At 41.7% G+C, this 17,015-nt stretch overlaps 2 protein-coding genes and 1 non-coding gene across 5 annotated transcripts; 1 reads left to right on the top strand and 2 right to left on the bottom strand.

Moving 5' to 3' along the window:
* Positions 1–4,815: 4,815 nt before the first annotated feature.
* LOC146493106 (small conductance calcium-activated potassium channel protein 2-like) lies at positions 4,816–13,922 on the top strand. Of its 3 annotated transcripts, none has more exons than XM_085149546.1 (11): positions 4,816–5,500; positions 5,761–6,667; positions 6,861–6,956; positions 7,216–7,503; positions 7,728–7,763; positions 8,120–8,241; positions 9,945–10,086; positions 10,184–10,294; positions 10,819–10,940; positions 13,295–13,364; positions 13,493–13,922. In XM_085149546.1, the coding sequence occupies exons 2-11, from the start codon at positions 5,780–5,782 to the stop codon at positions 13,715–13,717; spliced, it is 2,100 nt and encodes a 699-aa protein (XP_085005672.1). In that variant the 5' UTR covers positions 4,816–5,500; positions 5,761–5,779; the 3' UTR covers positions 13,718–13,922. The 3 variants fall into 3 exon arrangements, with proteins under 3 accessions (XP_085005672.1, XP_085005671.1, XP_085005673.1); XM_085149545.1 differs by having other exon boundaries at positions 4,817–5,500; positions 13,487–13,922; XM_085149547.1 differs by lacking the exon at positions 7,728–7,763 and having other exon boundaries at positions 4,818–5,500; positions 13,487–13,922.
* A 316-nt stretch (positions 13,923–14,238) lies between these two features.
* On the bottom strand, positions 14,239–16,519 carry rps27.1 (ribosomal protein S27, isoform 1). The gene is made up of 4 exons (XM_085149558.1): positions 16,388–16,519; positions 15,659–15,767; positions 15,441–15,551; positions 14,239–14,500 (listed from the first exon to the last, which is right to left on the bottom strand). The coding sequence occupies exons 1-4, from the start codon at positions 16,391–16,393 to the stop codon at positions 14,472–14,474; spliced, it is 255 nt and encodes an 84-aa protein (XP_085005684.1). The 5' UTR covers positions 16,394–16,519; the 3' UTR covers positions 14,239–14,471.
* On the bottom strand, positions 14,706–14,835 carry LOC146493105 (small nucleolar RNA SNORA35). The gene has a single exon (XR_014872166.1). It is a non-coding gene; the product is annotated as a small nucleolar RNA SNORA35 (small nucleolar RNA).
* Positions 16,520–17,015: the final 496 nt, after the last annotated feature.

The following is a 17,015-nucleotide window of genomic DNA, read 5'->3' as shown; positions in this document are numbered from 1 at the left end:
TAGCTTGGAAGAGCATTCAATGTAAAAATCTGTTCCACATCTCTCTTTGGGAGTCAGGGAGCAGCCTTGATTGAATATTAAGATGGAAGTTGCCCCGGGTGAAAAAAGGCGATGTCACCGAGTGGCTTAAATCTGCATTCTTTCTACTGAGCAGCAGGGGGCGACTCGTCTGCTTTAAAAAGAAATCAGATGCACAGAAGTCTGCGAGAAAAGGAGCCAGCTGATCACTTGATTTATAGTCTCAGTGGGCACTTTCCTTATGAGTTTAGGATGTCAGTGTCTAGTTTTAATCCTTATTTAATATAGCCTGATGTTCATTTAGTAAATTACTGTCCCATTTATTGTAAAATAGACGTCTGAGACACGTATGATTTATCGTTTATGATCTGGCGTCTTAATTACATCTACCTATCACTTGTCAGGTTTGGTTTAAAATCAATAAATATTGTGACAGAGCCAGATGACTTGAGTTAAATTTGCATTTAACTGATTCAAGCTCTTTAATTTTATTTGAGTGCACATATTTTCCAGTGATTCCATTAAAAAAAAGGGGGGGGGGGGGTAGATTTCACTTCTCTCTGACCTTATTTTGAAGTTGGAGAGAATGTGTGGCATTATCGGTGAGGTCCTAGATGATGTCTAGCAGCAGGGAGCAGCCCCAAGGAAATGACACCACCACTCACCTGAAGGACCCCCAACACAACACGCTGTTGTACAGCAGTATATAAAGTAGAGCGGCTGAAGCATCAACAAGCATACATTTAACAATTACTTGATTTATTAGTATTGTTTATTTCAGTTATGTTATTTATAGGACAAAAAAATAAAATTAACATTTTTCCTATATATAATGTTAGTTTTTTATATTCTGCGTATAAGTATTTACTTACTTTAGGACCGTTTGAAAGCACACTGGACCTATCCTTTAGCTTTACTCTTATTTTAAGTATTGCCATCATCAAACATGCCATGCTAAAATATATTTTTGTTCTAAAGAACTATGTTAGCTTTTTAAATTTGAACTAACTACCTCATTATCTTTTACACAGTATTTGGGGTTTAATCTAATATCAATGACCAATGAGTAATTTTAGCCTCCCCCCTAAAAATCATAAAACATATTTCAGATGGAAAATTGTGAGGCATGCATACACACATGTGGGCCATTCAAACTACTGAGTTTTGTAAGGAGAGTGCATTCTGAAAAACATATTTCAGATGGAAAAATTATGTTTATTATATTATGACATAGCCCAGTTAGCTCAGATGGTAGAGCATGAGACTCTTAATCTCAGAGTTGTGGGTTCAAGCCAGACGTTGGGTGATCTCTGATTACAAGGGCAGGCTTTGTACTTTCTCACTCGACAAAAGGTAAAACCCCAATTGGACAATGAAGGTGTTTTAATAATCAAATGGTTATTCAAACATGTGCAGTGCTTTTTAATTAGAGATCATTTCTCTGAATTTCAGGAGCCAGACCCAACCTCATGCAGGCAGTTGCCAACTGAAATTCACAGACCTCTACAGTCCTCATGGAAAAACAATAAACTAGCACAACATACCATAGAATGCCAAAATGCACATTTCCACCACTGGCAACCTGTGTCAACAAACTTCAGTACAATTATTGATCAATCAATGATGTTTGACTTTTCCAGGGTTACCAGCTCAGTTCTTAACTCTGGACAAAATTTCAATAAGGAGTCAAGTAGCAGAGGGCTTCCATTTCTTTGGCTAGTGACGCTACTAAAAAAACAGTTTAATAGCAAAACCATAGCACAGTAATATCGAAGCACCTAAAGTAGTATATGACTGAGTGAGTTGATTGGCACTTTTCAGTAAAACTAGAGGAAATATAAAAAACAAAATGACAACTGTGTAAGTTCTATTAATTTTAAATATCACAGCTCTATCACTCAGAGGTTTTTGGCTTGATATTTACATCATACAACATCTATCCTTTGTCAAAAACATCTTTTAAATATCTCCTTATTTTCTGGGTCATTTTTTCTGTAGATTGTGCTTCTTTTTAAAACATTTTACCTTTTACTGATCTCAATGGGGTTAGTATTTTTCTACTGTTCAGTACTGTTATTCTCAAGTTTCTAAAATAAATAATTGCCATGTAATATAATACAGGTTTGCCCAATATTATATGTTGTCCATTTAAATATACACTAACTGGACACTTTATTAGGTGCACCTCTGTAGTACTGGATTGGGCGTCCTTTTGCCCTTAAAACTTCTTTAATTCGTAGCACAGTTGCTGCAGATTTGTTTGCTGCACATCCAACATTTTAATCTTTTGTTCCATCACATCCTGAAGATGCTCTATTGGACTAAGATCTTGTGACTGTGGAGGACATTTAGTACAGTGAACTCACTCTCACATTCAAGAAACAAATTTGAGATGATTTGAGCTTTGTGAGATGTGTGTTATCACGATACAAGCAGACCGACCCGTCTGGCACCAAAAACCTTGCAACAGGTGTACCTAATAAAGTAATAAACGATAAACATATTGTGTTTTTGTTTTTACTTACTGTTAAATGAAATGACTCTTGGGCTGTGTATGGACTCGCTTAAGATTGCACTACTGGAAAGACTGTCCACCTATAAAGACATAAAGACACAGCAATGCTCATCTCAGACTGACTAACTTGCTAAAGGAAAAAGATTAGATCACTTGAGAGGCTTTAAATGTCTTCATATTTGGATTAGTCAAAAGATTATTCAGGATATATTAACCACATCTATAAGCGTTTCCTTCCTGAGCCGCCCAGCATGCTGCTGTTTCAGGTACGTTTCATTCATGCCTTTTATTCATCTCTCAGGCCATTAACTGGAGGACTAAAACCTGTAATTTTTTTGCGTGTGTGGGTGACATTTATGCAAATTCAGTCCAAACTGCACTGCTGATTGTAAGTGGTAAGTTCAGAGCAAAACAGTTTGGCACAGAATGACTGAGTTAAGGGGCTGAAGCTGATCTGACAGCAATTTTTTGTCTTTATATGCTGCAGTGGTTACAAAGTAAAGGAGGGCTGTTCACAACAGGGAACAAATGTGCAAACATATTCCAGTGTTTGCTGGCAGGAAACATTTCAACAGCTAAGAATACTCGGCTGAATAGTGAGTGTGATGTAATGCAACTTTTTGGATTATGGCTATTTGAGTTTCTGTTGCCTTCCTAACAGGTCGAAGCAGTCTGCCCATTCTCCTCTGACCTGGTCTGCTGCTCATCAGATAGTTTCTCTTTTTTGATAATTTTCTGTAAACCCTAGAGATGATTGTGAGGGAAAATCCCAGCATATCAGCAGTTTCTGAAATACTCAGACCCTCCCGTCTGGTGCTAACAAAAAAAAAAACATATCACATGTACTTGAATCACCTTTCTTCCCATTCTCATACACAGATTTAACTTCTGCATTTTGATGATGTCTAGTTGCCTAAATGCATTGACTTGCTGCCGTTTGATTAGCTGATATTTATTTTAAGCAGCAGTTTAACAAGTGAACCTAATAAAGTGGCTAGTATTAAAGTAAATGTCAGACTCTATAACCATAAACAAGATGTTTAACCTTGAGAATAAAACTGTATGACCAATGTGTGCATCTTAGGTTAACTAATGTTTCCCAACAGATGAGACTTAAGTAATTAATATCCTGTCCAGAAGATAAACTCCCACTCACTAAAAGATTCAGGCCACGATGCAGATTTGCCATTTACCATCCAGAGCAATTAATGCACTCCAAATTCCCCAGCTTGGTTTCACTTTCTTAACAACCAAAGGATGATTTGCAGGAGAAGCGACTAATTGAAGATGTGCTGGCTACTGGCCACACAGGCAAGAAGAATTGACATACTTAGCTACCAGCTAGAGCGGACAGGATTTATAAGCACTTGGCAGCAAGCTTGAATTAATTTGAAGCCTTGCAGATGTGCATATATCCTTTCAGCAGCTTGTTATTAAAACGACAACATAATTTGAGAACTTTTGTATTGTCTCCCGAACCAGTTTTGCTCTGTCTAATCCAACCAAACAGTCATATTTGGAGTCTTTTCCCCTCCAAGTGCGTCAGGTGCAGGCTGTATTCACCACAAACCATCTGCAAAGGCAGTTTAGTGCTGACAGTCATGCACCGGGGCTCAAGCAACCGGGAACTCACTGCCTGCAGAAAATCAAAACAAAGAAATCCAGGCAGCAGCATCTGTCTAAGTCTCTGGCTAAGAGTTAAGCAGAGTAGTTTTAGCAGCATTAATCTATTTTACATCTGGGCGGATGTATAATAAAGAAGTACATTTTCAGAATGGATGATCAGACCAGTGCTATATTGTCACTCCCCCTCTGCACCAACAGCAACACCGTTCTTGTGTTTCAGGCCGTCTTCAAATACATGTTGTCTTCAGATTAGATAATGCCGTTCTTTATCCTGCCACTATCCGGATGCGCTCCGCCCACACTTTGCTCCTTGGGTCTTTCCATTTGGAGGGAGGTCTATTATCTGCAGACCCATCTGTCACAAGGATTTAGATGACGCCGAATGTCATTGTTATGACTTTAATACTTAATACTTCACTGTGCTCTGTGCATATTGTTCGATTCAGAAGTGACATATTTGATATTTCATAAGCTCATAAGCAGCAGATCTGTGTCTCGCTTGATTAATCTTCAAATCTAATCTTCTGTCTGATTTCAAATTGACTGTTATTCCATTTTGAAGATTAGATTTATTCTGAAAAAAAAAAAGATTGCATAACACACTCCTTCCTTCACTATAATGATACCAATTAATGAAGTCTCATTTCTTATCAGACTTTTAAATAATTTCAGGCTTATTTCTGACACCAGGCCACCTATATTTAAGCAGCCTTTCTCGCTCCCTCTTACACACACACACAGACACACACACAAATATAGGGAGGATAAAGTCTGCCAATCCCAGCTAAAAAAAAACAAAAAACTCTGATGACAGATGACTCTCTCTTTGCCTTCGCTCCACACAACATCTGCAACTTAGAGACTTTGCGGTCATTAAGCCGCTCCAGCTTTGAGGAAGATGCCCTGACAGCGGACATTAACGCAGTGGGAAATGCGGACGAACACAGGAATAAAAGCCTGAAAATGTAATGGATATCCGTGGGTATATGTCGTCATATGCAGGAGCTCATAAACTTCACTTAAATTTATGGGAGGAGCTCCGTGATGCTGAGGCTGCTGATGGATTTCTGGGAAGTTCGTAGACTGCGTGAAGAGTGCGGACGTTTGGAATATTCTGATCCGAACAAACCACGGCTCACTGGTGTTCCAGCCTGAAATTTTTAATGATCTGAATATTGGATATTTACTTTAGGATCTCTGTGATTTAAGCACATGTGACCTTCAGGACCTTGAGATGCAACTCTGAAATACCAGGAGGGAAATAAACAGATTAAACTCCGACTTAAGGCCTTTTCATCCTTGCAGTGGATTGGCTACAGACTGGGAACACTGACCCGAAAGGTAAGAACAAAATATGTGAAAGGAAAACATTTGGAGCTTACACAACTAGTACATTTTGATTACTTTATGTTTTAAAAAAAATATCGTTTTGTTGCTTTTTTAGTTATTCTCTAGGATGATAATGTGAATACAACAATGTAAAAACCATAATAAAATTTCTTCACTAAGCTTCCCGTGACTGAAGCTTCTTTTCAAACCGCATTCAGTGGTTTCCCATGTTGTCTAACATCGTCATCTGTCTCTCTAACCCTCTTTCAAAGACTGTTTAGCCTTCTCATCATGGAGCATCCCCCTTCCATGACCTCCTCAATGGTAGATGGAGATGAGGTGGATGTCCAGCGCCCCATCCTGCCACTGAGGATGGTTCCTCAGCCCCAGGCATGTGCCCCGCTATGTGGGATTCACCACACGGTCCAAACAGCAGCTGAGCACCCCGTGTGGCTGGACAGAACCCAGGCCATGGCCACCACACCTTTATACAACGGCCACCTTTATGTCACGCCATCTCCTCGCTGCAACAAAAGGGGAGACAAATCCAAAGGGAAAGAGAAGAAAGGTGAGAAAAGGTCAGGGGGGAGTAGGCCAGGTCAAAAAGACCGAAACCACCAGTGCAAAGGCAAACTCTCAGGATGCCACAGACTGCAGGAAAAAGTCACATCTTTCACTGATGTGCCGATTGCTCGCTGTGGGTTACCCTTTGAGGGCCCCTGCAGGTCACCCCGAGAAATCAGGGATGTCGACGGTCAAGGTCAGCGCAAGTCTGGTAATGTTTCTGTGGAGATGCAAGACCGCCAGAGTCTTCCAGAGATAATAATCACCAGCAAGGACGACAACCCCCAGCAACACAACAAGGAGACCGAACATCGTCAGGATCCGTGTGAGGCAAAAGGCCTGCTGCCAGGAGCTGAGTGCCCCAGCACGAGCCCCACTTGCAGCCCTAAGACCAGCCCAAAGCACAAAAACGATGGCGATGGCGATGGCAATGGCAATGGCGACGGCGACGACGACCGGTACCGGAGGTCCCACAACATCGGCTGGCGGCTGGTTCGCAGGAGGGCACTGTTTCTGAGGAGGCAACGCCTGAACGACTGCGCCCTGGCGGTGGGGATATTCGGTGTTGTGGTGATGGTGATGGAGACGGAGCTCTCCTGGAGCATCTACAGCAAGGTCAGAGAGGAAGGGAGTGTGGGGGTGGGCGGGAACTCTAGCCTGTAAAAGATTTGTAAAAGTGTTATAGAAAACATGCACAGGAAGATCAAGCAACATAAGATTATGACTGTTGATATCTTTTCATAGCCTGAACTTCATAATGAAGGTCATCAGCTGACAGAGATGTGTTATTTGTGTGTGTCACCCACAGAGCTCCATCTACTCCCTGGCACTCAAGTCAGTCATCAGTTTTTCTACACTCATCCTGATTGGCCTCCTCATAGCATATCACTGGTGTGAGGTGCAGGTAACTTGTTCTTTACATTTGGAAATTTGCCTTTGCAACCAATCAGCAGCCTTTATAGTTCGTGATGCCTAAAATAATAAAACCAAATGGTGATTTTGACTCTCAGATTATTCATCTTAAGTATTTTTAGAAGTCTGACTCAGAGAAAAGACAGTAAATCTAATTTTATAGTTCGTTCTGTGCTGTGATCCACAAACTGTGCACAGTTCTTCACAGAAATCGCTTGCACACTAATGCACTCTTCTGATCCCCCTGGCAGCTCTACGTTCATGATATTGGTGCAGAGGATTGGCGGATTGCCATGACAACGGACCGTTTGGCTCTGATAGTCCTGGAGCTGGCAGCGGTGGCCATTCATCCTTATCCAGTGGGTCTGCAGGCCTACTTCCTGCAGGTCAAGACCCGCATGACACTGTCAGAGACAGAGCTGGAGATCGTCCTGGCTCTGCCCATGTTCCTGAGGCTCTACCTGCTCGGTCGGGCAATGATGCTGCACAGCCGCCTCTTCACAGACACGGCCTCACGTAGTATTGGGGCGCTGAACAAGGTGGGAAGTCACCTTTGGGCTCCCCCTGCAGAATCTGGCTTTGGGCTTATCTGGCTTGGATAGTACTGTGATGAGATCATAACACATAAATCGAAGAAAGGAGAGAAATTCTAGGCTTTGGAGCAGGATTTGTGGGATTTTAAGTCTATATTTTGGATAATGATTTGGGTCTGGGCTTCCTTTTATAAACATTTCATGCACATCTCTTTATGTCTTATGTCTAGGTGGGCCGAGAGGTCTGTAGAGGTGTGACACTTGAGGTGTGATTATCACAGTTTCGCAACAACGAACCCCTGTGGTTTCACATGTTGGCTATGTCCCTCTCTAGCTCTCCTTTACTTGTCTGCTTTTCTTTTCCACAGTTGATAATACCCACCTGCCTAATCCCTTCCCTTACTAATGCTATTTAAGAGTGATGAAAACAACCTCTGTCCCCTGCTTCTGCAATACCAAACCTACTATCCATGTGTCAAGCCAGATTGAGAACAAGTTTTCTTATCCCTCATGTCCTCTGTATTATATAATCATAATCTGAAAGGTGCTATCCCAAATAGTTTGATTAAGTAGGCCCCTAATGTCAAATTATGATGTAACGTATCCCGTTTGTGATCTTCAGATACACTTCAACACCCGGTTTGTGGGGAAAACACTGATGACCACCTACCCCGGGACCGTGCTGATGATTTTCAGTGTTTCTCTGTGGATTGTGGCGGCATGGGGCTTACATGTCTGCGAGAGGTATGTCAGGATATTTGTAGACTGGCTCCGGCTCTCTGGGATATCTAATGTTTCATTTTCGCCCGACTTCTGGCAGATAAAGAGTAGTAGTAAAATCTTCCCACTGGCAGCAGCAAATCCAATTTTCTTCCGCTGTTATCTGTGCAGGCTGCATGATATTGACAAGATTAAATATCAGCTAATCTAGATATGATGCTGCTAATTTTGAATATGATAGTGATCTTGAAGACGTGAGGACATTTCGCCTCTCGTACAAGAGGTGTCTGCAGTTCTGAGGTGCAAACCTCTGTAAGACACGCCACCATCATGTGAGCTATCGAGGTCAACTGAGGCAAGATGTGAGTGCGGAGGCAGAAAAGCCTGGGGGAGGGGTCTCAAGACTGCATTGTAGGTGGCTGATAGCTGGTGTCATTCACAGTGGGCCTCCTTTACTCTTCCCTCAAACCATCTGTCCAAAACGATCAGATCTGCACCCCATTAGACCTCTGCCTCTTTCTACAGACAAAAGCATGAAAGTGCTTTTGTCTGGTGACACTGGGAAAGTGCTATTCCCAGTGTCACCATTACCTTTACATGGAGGAAGATCCGGGCTCTTTCAGAGGGACAACCACAAGCTACTCACTGGTTCCGATATGTGGTTGGCAGCTGGATCAAAATTGAAACTTAAGAAGAAGAGGCTTTCACCGAACGCATCAACTCAGTGAACAGAAACATTAACTTCACCTGGGAGGATACCAAGGATGATAAGTTACCATTCCTGGACTATGCTGTGCTTATGAAGGTGGTTGGAAACCTCAATACAGACCATGACCTGCTCTTTGACTGCAACCACCTACATGGGGTGAGCCTACAACCCCTCCGAGGCAGCGTGGACAAAAAGGGGATGTACACACATAATGAAAGCTCTTAAACATGTGGTTATCCTAACCAGGCCTTCGTTAAATTGATGAAGATGGCAAGGAAAAAACCTCAGAAACCAACGCAGGAGAAACAGGATGACAGATGGAACAACATCACTGCCCCAGTGTACTTCAGACCAGGTAGTACGCCGGTGTGCATCTCAGCACTCAAACACAAACTGAACAGCGCAGTGTTTGCTGTACAGTGCATTGACGATTCCTGGGACCTCTACCTCTAAAGGAGGCCATCTACTGTGAATAACTATTGTTGATCAAAGGTGGTGGCTTATGACACCAGGTATCAGCCACCTAAAATCTTGACATCCCTTCTTGGGCAGTTCAAGCACTACTCACACCTTCCCTCATGTGACCGTTAACCTGATACTGTGACGTTTTACACCTTAACCCTGGCCTTTTTTCACACCTTAGCTCATGTGACAACACCCATGATTGGCTCAACCACCATCAGGACAACCACCAATAGGACACCTCCTAGTAGGATTGAAATATCTGGGACTCTCTATCAGTTATTTAGCACTGAAATACCCTCCAACATGAGAGTCTAAATGTCTTCATGAACCAAGAAGTCCAGTTGCCTTCTTTTCAAGCACTTAAGAATACCATAACATGCAGGATTGTGAACCCACGCAGACATAAGCCTTATGAAAAGTAGTATTTTTTTGTAAAATGCAACATAAACTCAGAGAGGTTCAAAAAATATATATACTAGTAATGTAAATCTAGGATAAAAAACAGGGGATTGTGCACAGATATCAGAGTGAGTAGATTGTTTTATTTCTGCAGACACCACAACTACAGGGACCTGAGTAGCAACTACATGGAGGCCCTGTGGATGGTCTCCGTCACCTTCTTGTCTATCGGGTATGGAGATGTGGTCCCCCACACTTACTGTGGACGCAGCATTTGCCTCCTCACCGGGATAATGGTGAGCCAGCGGGTGGATAGTTGTCTCTGTAATGAGCGAGCGCTGACTCTGAATGCAAATCTCAATCTGAACATTTAAACGTTTGTGACTCCTGCAGGGAGCCGGCTGCACAGTGTTGGTGGTGGCAGTGGTTGCCAGGAAGCTGGAGCTAACCAGGGCAGAGAAACATGTTCACAATTTCATGATGGACTCACACATCTCCAAGAGGGTGAATACTAGTATCTCCTTTTTTTAAAAATTGTTATTGATGATTAAACATGTCCAAAAGTAAGAGATATTATTCAAAGGCTTCACTTCTTTCCTGTTTGTACACCGTACCATGCAGGATTTGATATCAGATACCACATATTGACTTATTTTACTCAAAATCCGGGACTTTTCAAATGCCAGAAAACAAATCTGACTTAAAATCTTCAAAACGAGTGGCATCATCTTCCAATAAAATCAGTTTGCTTTGATTGGCATTATTTTTTTCCTGTTCTGTATGGATACTAAATGAATAAAGTTTTTTTTTTCAAAAAGCATTTTGGAAAATGGAGGAATTGGCTCACTCGAGACAATTTTTTCCTCATTTTCGATTTTAAAAATTTGCCCATGGTGCACTGGGATTCGTTCCAGCTTTTGTCAGCGTTTTTCAGCGTTTTTCAGCATGTGCCGTAAATAACAGCGCTCTTAAGATTTTGTGCATAAACATACAATAACTCTCCCCATGATTTTTCTTCTTTTCACCAGATAAAAATTGCTGCAGCGAATGTGCTGAGAGAGACTTGGCTTATCTACAAGCACACTAAGCTGTTAAAAGACCACAGCAAAGTCCGCATGCACCAGCGGAAGCTGCTCCTGGCCATCCACCAGTAAGGCACTTAACCCACACATAATAATAATAACCTCTTTATCAATCACTGCCTGAAATGATTGAATGCCGCTCATTTTAAATTCATTTTAAATTATGTGCCATTAAAAACTGAATAGATCTACTTTCCTCCTCCAGCCTTTCTCATTCTCTCTAATACAGTATTAGGTCCATAATTCCATGAATGGTTGGACACAGTTTCAAATCATAGATGTGATTGAAGACTTTAAGCTTTCATACAAGAGGTTTTACAAAAGTATCAAAATCTGTTTAGGAATCACAGTTGTTTTTATGCACCGTTCACCGAGGCTCAAAAAGTAACTGGACAGTTGACTGATAAGAAGCTTTATGGCCAGATGAAGCCTGTTCCCTCATTGTTCAGTGAGAATTAAAGCAAACATAATACCTGAAGTTGATTCAAAGTGCTGAACTTTGCAGCTTTTCATTGTAATTTTAAACATGAAGCCCAAAGAGATGTCAGTGCAAGTGAGGGAGGTCATTATTAGGCAAAAGAAAAATTAATCTAAGCAAAGAGACAGCAAAGACTTTAATCAACGACGTGTTGCATTGTGAAAAAGAAGGAAAGTGCTGGTCAGCTCAGCAGCACCAAAGGGCCTAACTGACCACGGCACTTGGGTGCATGATCACAAATTAATTTCCTTACAACAACACCTAACCGAGTTAAGAACACTCTGGAGAAGGCAGTCGCATCACTCTCAAAGTCTACAATCAAGAGACTATTTTACAAATGTAAATACAGAGGGTTTAGAACAAGGCGCAAACCACAGTTTTCAACAGGAAAACCAGATTAGACTCAGAAAACATCTAAAAGCAGCTGCACAGCTCTGAAACAATTCTTAGGACAGATGAAACCAAGACGAATCCAAAGCATACAGCGTGATCTGTCTGACAGGCTGGAGGAAGAGTTACAGCATGGGCATGTATGGCTGCCAGTGTAACCGGGTCACTGGTTACACTGATAATGTACAGATGAAGTGTGCAGAGATGTACTCTCTGCTCAGACTCAGCTAAATGCTGCAAAGCTGATCAGTCAGTGCCTTGCAGTGCAAATCGATAATGACCCAGAGGAAGCTCCAAAAGCAATTTTGCAGTTTCTCAAAGCAACGAAATGGGATATTCTTCAATGACCAAGCCAGTCACCTGATCTCTACCCAACAGAGGATGCTTTTCAGTTATTGCACGCAAAATCAAAGGCAGAGAGACTCACAAGCGACTTCCACCCAAGTATTAAAAACAATGTCTTGATGCATGCTCAAACATCCAGGTAAGTAAATCCCACAAGGTTGATTCTGTTCATCTGGACGTAGCGTCGATCAATGGTCATGACAATTTGCATATTAATGATCAGGGAACCGGCCTCACAGCCCATTGTTCATTCAGTGGGCTGTGTTTGGTCATTGTGCAAATGTGCTGTTTATAAGATGAGACTGAAGAAGTCACTTGGATGAGTGACAAAAGGTTTTTCCCACTGAAAACGTCCAGATGAACAGAGTCAACAATGTTTGATAAGTATGAAAGGTATTAAAAACAATGTTTTTATTTAAAACTTATAGTTGACCAATAATTCTTGGACTGAAAACGGACGACTGTGTACAAAATAGTTTGATTTTAAGCTAAAAATCTGCACTTCAGTCACACTTTATTTGGTTTTAAATACACTGTGGTGATGTACAAAGGCAAAACTATAAAACTGTGTCATTATCAAAAAATCCCTAACTGTAAAACAGATTTAGGATTTCTAATGAACCGCCCAGTTTGAATCGAGTCGTTTAAAGTCACGTCTTCTCCTACATAGTCATCTGAAGCAAATGACAAATTTAAGGTATGAATTCAATGAACCGTCATTTAAATTAGATGCCCAGCCTGTGTAAAAGATGGAAACAACCAAAATGAAATGAAAACCAAGGAGTGGTGCCATTTGTGTCCATATACATTGTCTCTGAAAGGCAGTTCAGCTTTGTCACTCAGGGATTTTCTGCCACACCTTATAAGAAGATATTTCTTCTAGATAAAACCCACTTGATTACTGCTGCAATTACAGTACATTTTAGCCTGCTATTGTTCCTTCAAGCCACAAGTTATGCTGACTTTTATATCAACCATTCCTTGCTAAATTTGGAAGATTTTCATTTGGTCCCGTTGCATAATCCAGAGAGATGCCTTTAAATTGTTTAATGGAGCTACTCTCTACCAAAGTCCTCATAAAATCTGTTGACGTCGTGTCGTGTTTATGGCTTGTTTCTCCGGTCATGTGTCTGACTGGCCCTTTAAATTACTGCTCGTCTTAAAATGAAAACGTAGCAATGTCATAAAACCAAGCAATTTTATCTCCAGGCTGCGGCAAGTGAAGATGGAGAAGAGAATTCTTGCTGACCAGGGGAACACACTTGTAGACCTTAACAAGGTATGAGAGGAAGTGCAGGCAACACCTGTGTCCTGCTAACACCCCAAAAAAGAAATAAAAGAATCTAATTGCTGATGCAATTTTCTTTTCTTTCCCCTAACTGCACACCGATTTATACGAAGATGCAGAACCTGATGTATGACGTGCTGTCGGAGGTGCAGGGCTGCAGGGGGGATCTGGACACACACATCCACACTCTGGAGAAGAGTGTGGAGGAGCTGAGGGAGGGCTTCAGGAGCCTGATGCCGCTCCTCTCCAGCACACTGTCCACACAGAATTCCTCCATCCGCCACCTGCTCAGGGAGAGAGAGGGGAAGACGGAGATTGCAAGCGTGAGCGGAGAAGACAGGTAGAGGGATGGCAGACGAAGGCTTATAAGGACGCTTGAGAAGAAGTTATCTGCCTTTACTGCAGCTTAAACAGACTTGAAGAGAAAGGGAAAAGAGATGTATAATTGTATTAAAATATATTTTCTGTAGCAGAAATAACTTTAAAATGTAGAAGTTAGTACTGTGGCAGCAATAAAAAATGGAAATTAAACCGTCTTTGCCCAATAAACTTAATTTGAATTTATTGCAGGAAGATTTTACTTATCAGATGTGGACTTCTGAAATATTTCACCTTCTTAGGTTGTCCATGATCAAAATAACCAGGAGATACTTTTAGCTCTACTAAATGCATAAACTAAGCCAGCTTTTATTCTGTAAATGCTGCATCTTTCTGATTGTGTAATAAAATGTGTATAACTTCCAGCACAGTTATCTATTGTAATAAAAATCCAACCGTAACCTGAAGTACTTTATCATAAAGGTGACAACACAACCTTTATTTTCCAGCTTAAAAAAACAAAACAACAATAACAACACACAAACCATTCCTTTAGCCAAAACAACATTTTATTTAGAGAGACAGGGTTGGAGGGTGGAGTTACAGCAACAAACCATCTGTCAACATTGACAGAGGAAATCCATCTGCTGTCCCGTTAAGCCTCCAGATCTCGTTTCCGATCAGGCCGCAGGGTCCGCCGCCGCTGCCGTCTCGAAGGCGAAAGACGCTGATATCAACCGGTCCATCCCCTCCTCTCCCCTTCAGCTCCGGGGAGGACAGCTAGTGCTGCTTCCTCCTAAATGAGCACCCTGCCAACAGAGACAATGACAGTCAGGCTACAGGATTAATGCAGAGCATAGCATGCTGCCATTGTGCTGCACAGCACCAATACTAGAGTCATTGCTTTCAGTCATGTGACTGATTAGGTCAGCTTTAATTTTCCCCATTCCCTGTACACTAATTCAACAAGCCACCCTGAAATCTGCACTCTCACTAGCTTTAAGGCGGTAAATAATCTGTTCTCAGCCTTCGAAAGGGGGGAGCCAGTGGTCTAGCTCAACCCTTCTGCAAACTGAGGTTGATCTGGCACCGGAATGAGACTGCAAGACCACGACAGAGGAAGTCCAGTCACTTAGCAGTGCGGCCAAAACGTCATAGTGATTTAGAAACACACAAAATTGTATCGGCATTTCCAGATTAATGACACCCACCTCTGTCAGTAAGAAACAAGACAACAGCATGATTTTTCATAAAGAGCAAAATCAGCTCCTGGATGTTGATGTCCTGCACTTTCTGAATGCTATTTGATGACATCTATAGTTCTGTAGCCTATCTGCTATTACAGGCTTTAAATGTCTGAAATTATTCCAGTCATGACTTTATTCCAGTTCGGAATAACACATAGCAGCATCACTTTGACAACGAATTTGGTATTACCAGTAAAACAGAGTCTGGATGTGTGACTAACCTCAGTCACTAAAAGCGTATTAAAGTTCTGGCACAGGGGAAAAATGGGTGACAGGACGAACACACCAGCCTGAGGCTCACGTTTTGTGTAATTTGTCTAGTGGCATGCCCATTAAAAATGCAAAAATCAACCCCATTCTAGATATTTCTGCCTCTACCACAAATCCCCCCCCAAAAATTAAATAATGCATGATACAGTCGGAGTTTATATCAGCAGGCCACTGAATGCCATCCAAGGACACCCCTGCTGTGGATGAACACTGCACACAGATGAATACTGACCCTCTGTGAGACGTGCTTTGCCTCCGGTGGGCTGACACAGGACTGTAGAGCAGCCCACACACAGCACGACTGTCTGAGCATGGCTGAACACCGTCGTGATCTTGTAGCATCCTGCAAAACAACCACAATGGTTGATAATCCAAAACTCAAACCCCCGCAAACGCTCACAGGTAAAACTCAAACCCCAGGTGACCTGTGCGTGTGTACAAAATGCGTACCTGGACATTTTACATCCATGAAGTAAGAGTTGGGACTCTGAACAAGACGCTTCTTCTTGTGCCTCCTCTTCTCCTCCTCAGGGGATGGGTGCAACAAGTCTTTTGCGAGCTACAATATTTAAGCAAAAGAGGAAATAAAAGAGGGTAAGCATTATTCAATTCATAGAGAGCAATTAGAGAAAATTAAATAACACCAAGCTATCAAATTTAAAAGAAAAGACCCTTTATCAGGGACATTTAGCTTTATTATTTAGCTTAAAAACGCTTCAGTTGCCATGTTTTGCTCGTGCTACGTGCACGTTCAGGCTCCACGATCGGCCTACATTTCTTGGATTAGGTAACCCAACGTGCGCATTTACATCGATCACGAATTGTTCCCCAAATAGTCAAACATCCCCGGTAAAATACGTCGATGGCCACTCTAAAAGACACAAAGCAAAGCGAAAATATAGCTCTGAATATTAGGTTTTCGAGGCTGTATCATCGGTCGTTAAACTGGCTCCATGTTTGCGGTGTGTGCGCAGCCATCTTGTATCACAATGCGCTCGCAAATGCGCCCAAATGGGAACATTTAGTCCCGCCAAACTCAGTCCAAAACCCGCCTAAATGTCTCAAACCGGCACCGATCGAACCGCTGGTCTCTCATGTACACGTTGAGCCGTGCGGTGACTCTCTGAAGGCCCGTTAACTTATAGAAATATCATTTCGATACTGCCTGTCTATACTCACTGGCATGTTGGCGAGGAAATAGCCGCTGCCGAAAAGGAGGCATTACCGGAAGCAAGAGGTTCATATTGGTAGCTCCTTTGAGCACGAGCCGGACGTGACGAATTTATCAGGATATGGCAGCCATTTTGGAGAGGTCGAAAACCCGCCTTGTTTAGTCTTTTCAGGCCTTTATTTATTTAAGATAAATCTTCTTTAACTTTTTAAGGCAAACGCATATAATATGTAATAATAAATATAATAATAACAATAATAAAAATAATCACTATTGATCATATGTAAAAAAAAAAATAAAAAATTAGCTTTTAACATAGTGTACAATTTTGTTATGGATATTCCCAAATCAAATAAAATATATTATAGATTTTCCAGGTATTAGACTGATTGAGTGTAAATTACGAACCTTTGTCAGTTTATGTTTTAATTTTCCTCGAGAGCCCCCTGGTGGCACCTCGGGGAATGACACCACTGATGTGCTCTGTCTTCTTCAGCATCAGAAGAGGCATAAATGTGAAGAACCATCCAAGGCAACGGTTGTCAAACTGTGGGATGCAGACACCAGAAAAATGAAAGCAAACTAATATGACTATATATTTAAGATGATGGGGAAAATAAAAAATATAGGAACACC

This window comes from Neolamprologus multifasciatus, chromosome 22, assembly GCF_963576455.1.
Source record: "Neolamprologus multifasciatus chromosome 22, fNeoMul1.2, whole genome shotgun sequence".
NCBI lineage: Eukaryota > Metazoa > Chordata > Actinopteri > Cichliformes > Cichlidae > Neolamprologus > Neolamprologus multifasciatus.
This window is presented reverse-complemented; position numbering and strand designations above follow the sequence as displayed.

What these genes read in the sequence shown, in the direction of transcription:
- LOC146493106 (XM_085149545.1), top strand. Translation starts at nt 5,780, where the DNA reads ATGGAGCATCCCCCTTCCATGACCTCCTCAATGGTAGATGGAGATGAG. An exon ending in GTATTGGGGCGCTGAACAAG is followed by an intron (nt 7,504 to 7,727) that starts GTGGGAAGTCAC and finishes TCTTATGTCTAG; the next exon opens with GTGGGCCGAGAGGTCTGTAG. An exon ending in ACTCACACATCTCCAAGAGG is followed by an intron (nt 10,295 to 10,818) that starts GTGAATACTAGT and finishes TCTTTTCACCAG; the next exon opens with ATAAAAATTGCTGCAGCGAA.
- rps27.1 (XM_085149558.1), bottom strand. An exon ending in CATGGATGTAAAATGTCCAG is followed by an intron (nt 15,552 to 15,658) that starts GTACGCATTTTG and finishes GTTGTTTTGCAG; the next exon opens with GATGCTACAAGATCACGACG. An exon ending in CAAAGCACGTCTCACAGAGG is followed by an intron (nt 14,501 to 15,440) that starts GTCAGTATTCAT and finishes CTCTGTTGGCAG; the next exon opens with GGTGCTCATTTAGGAGGAAG.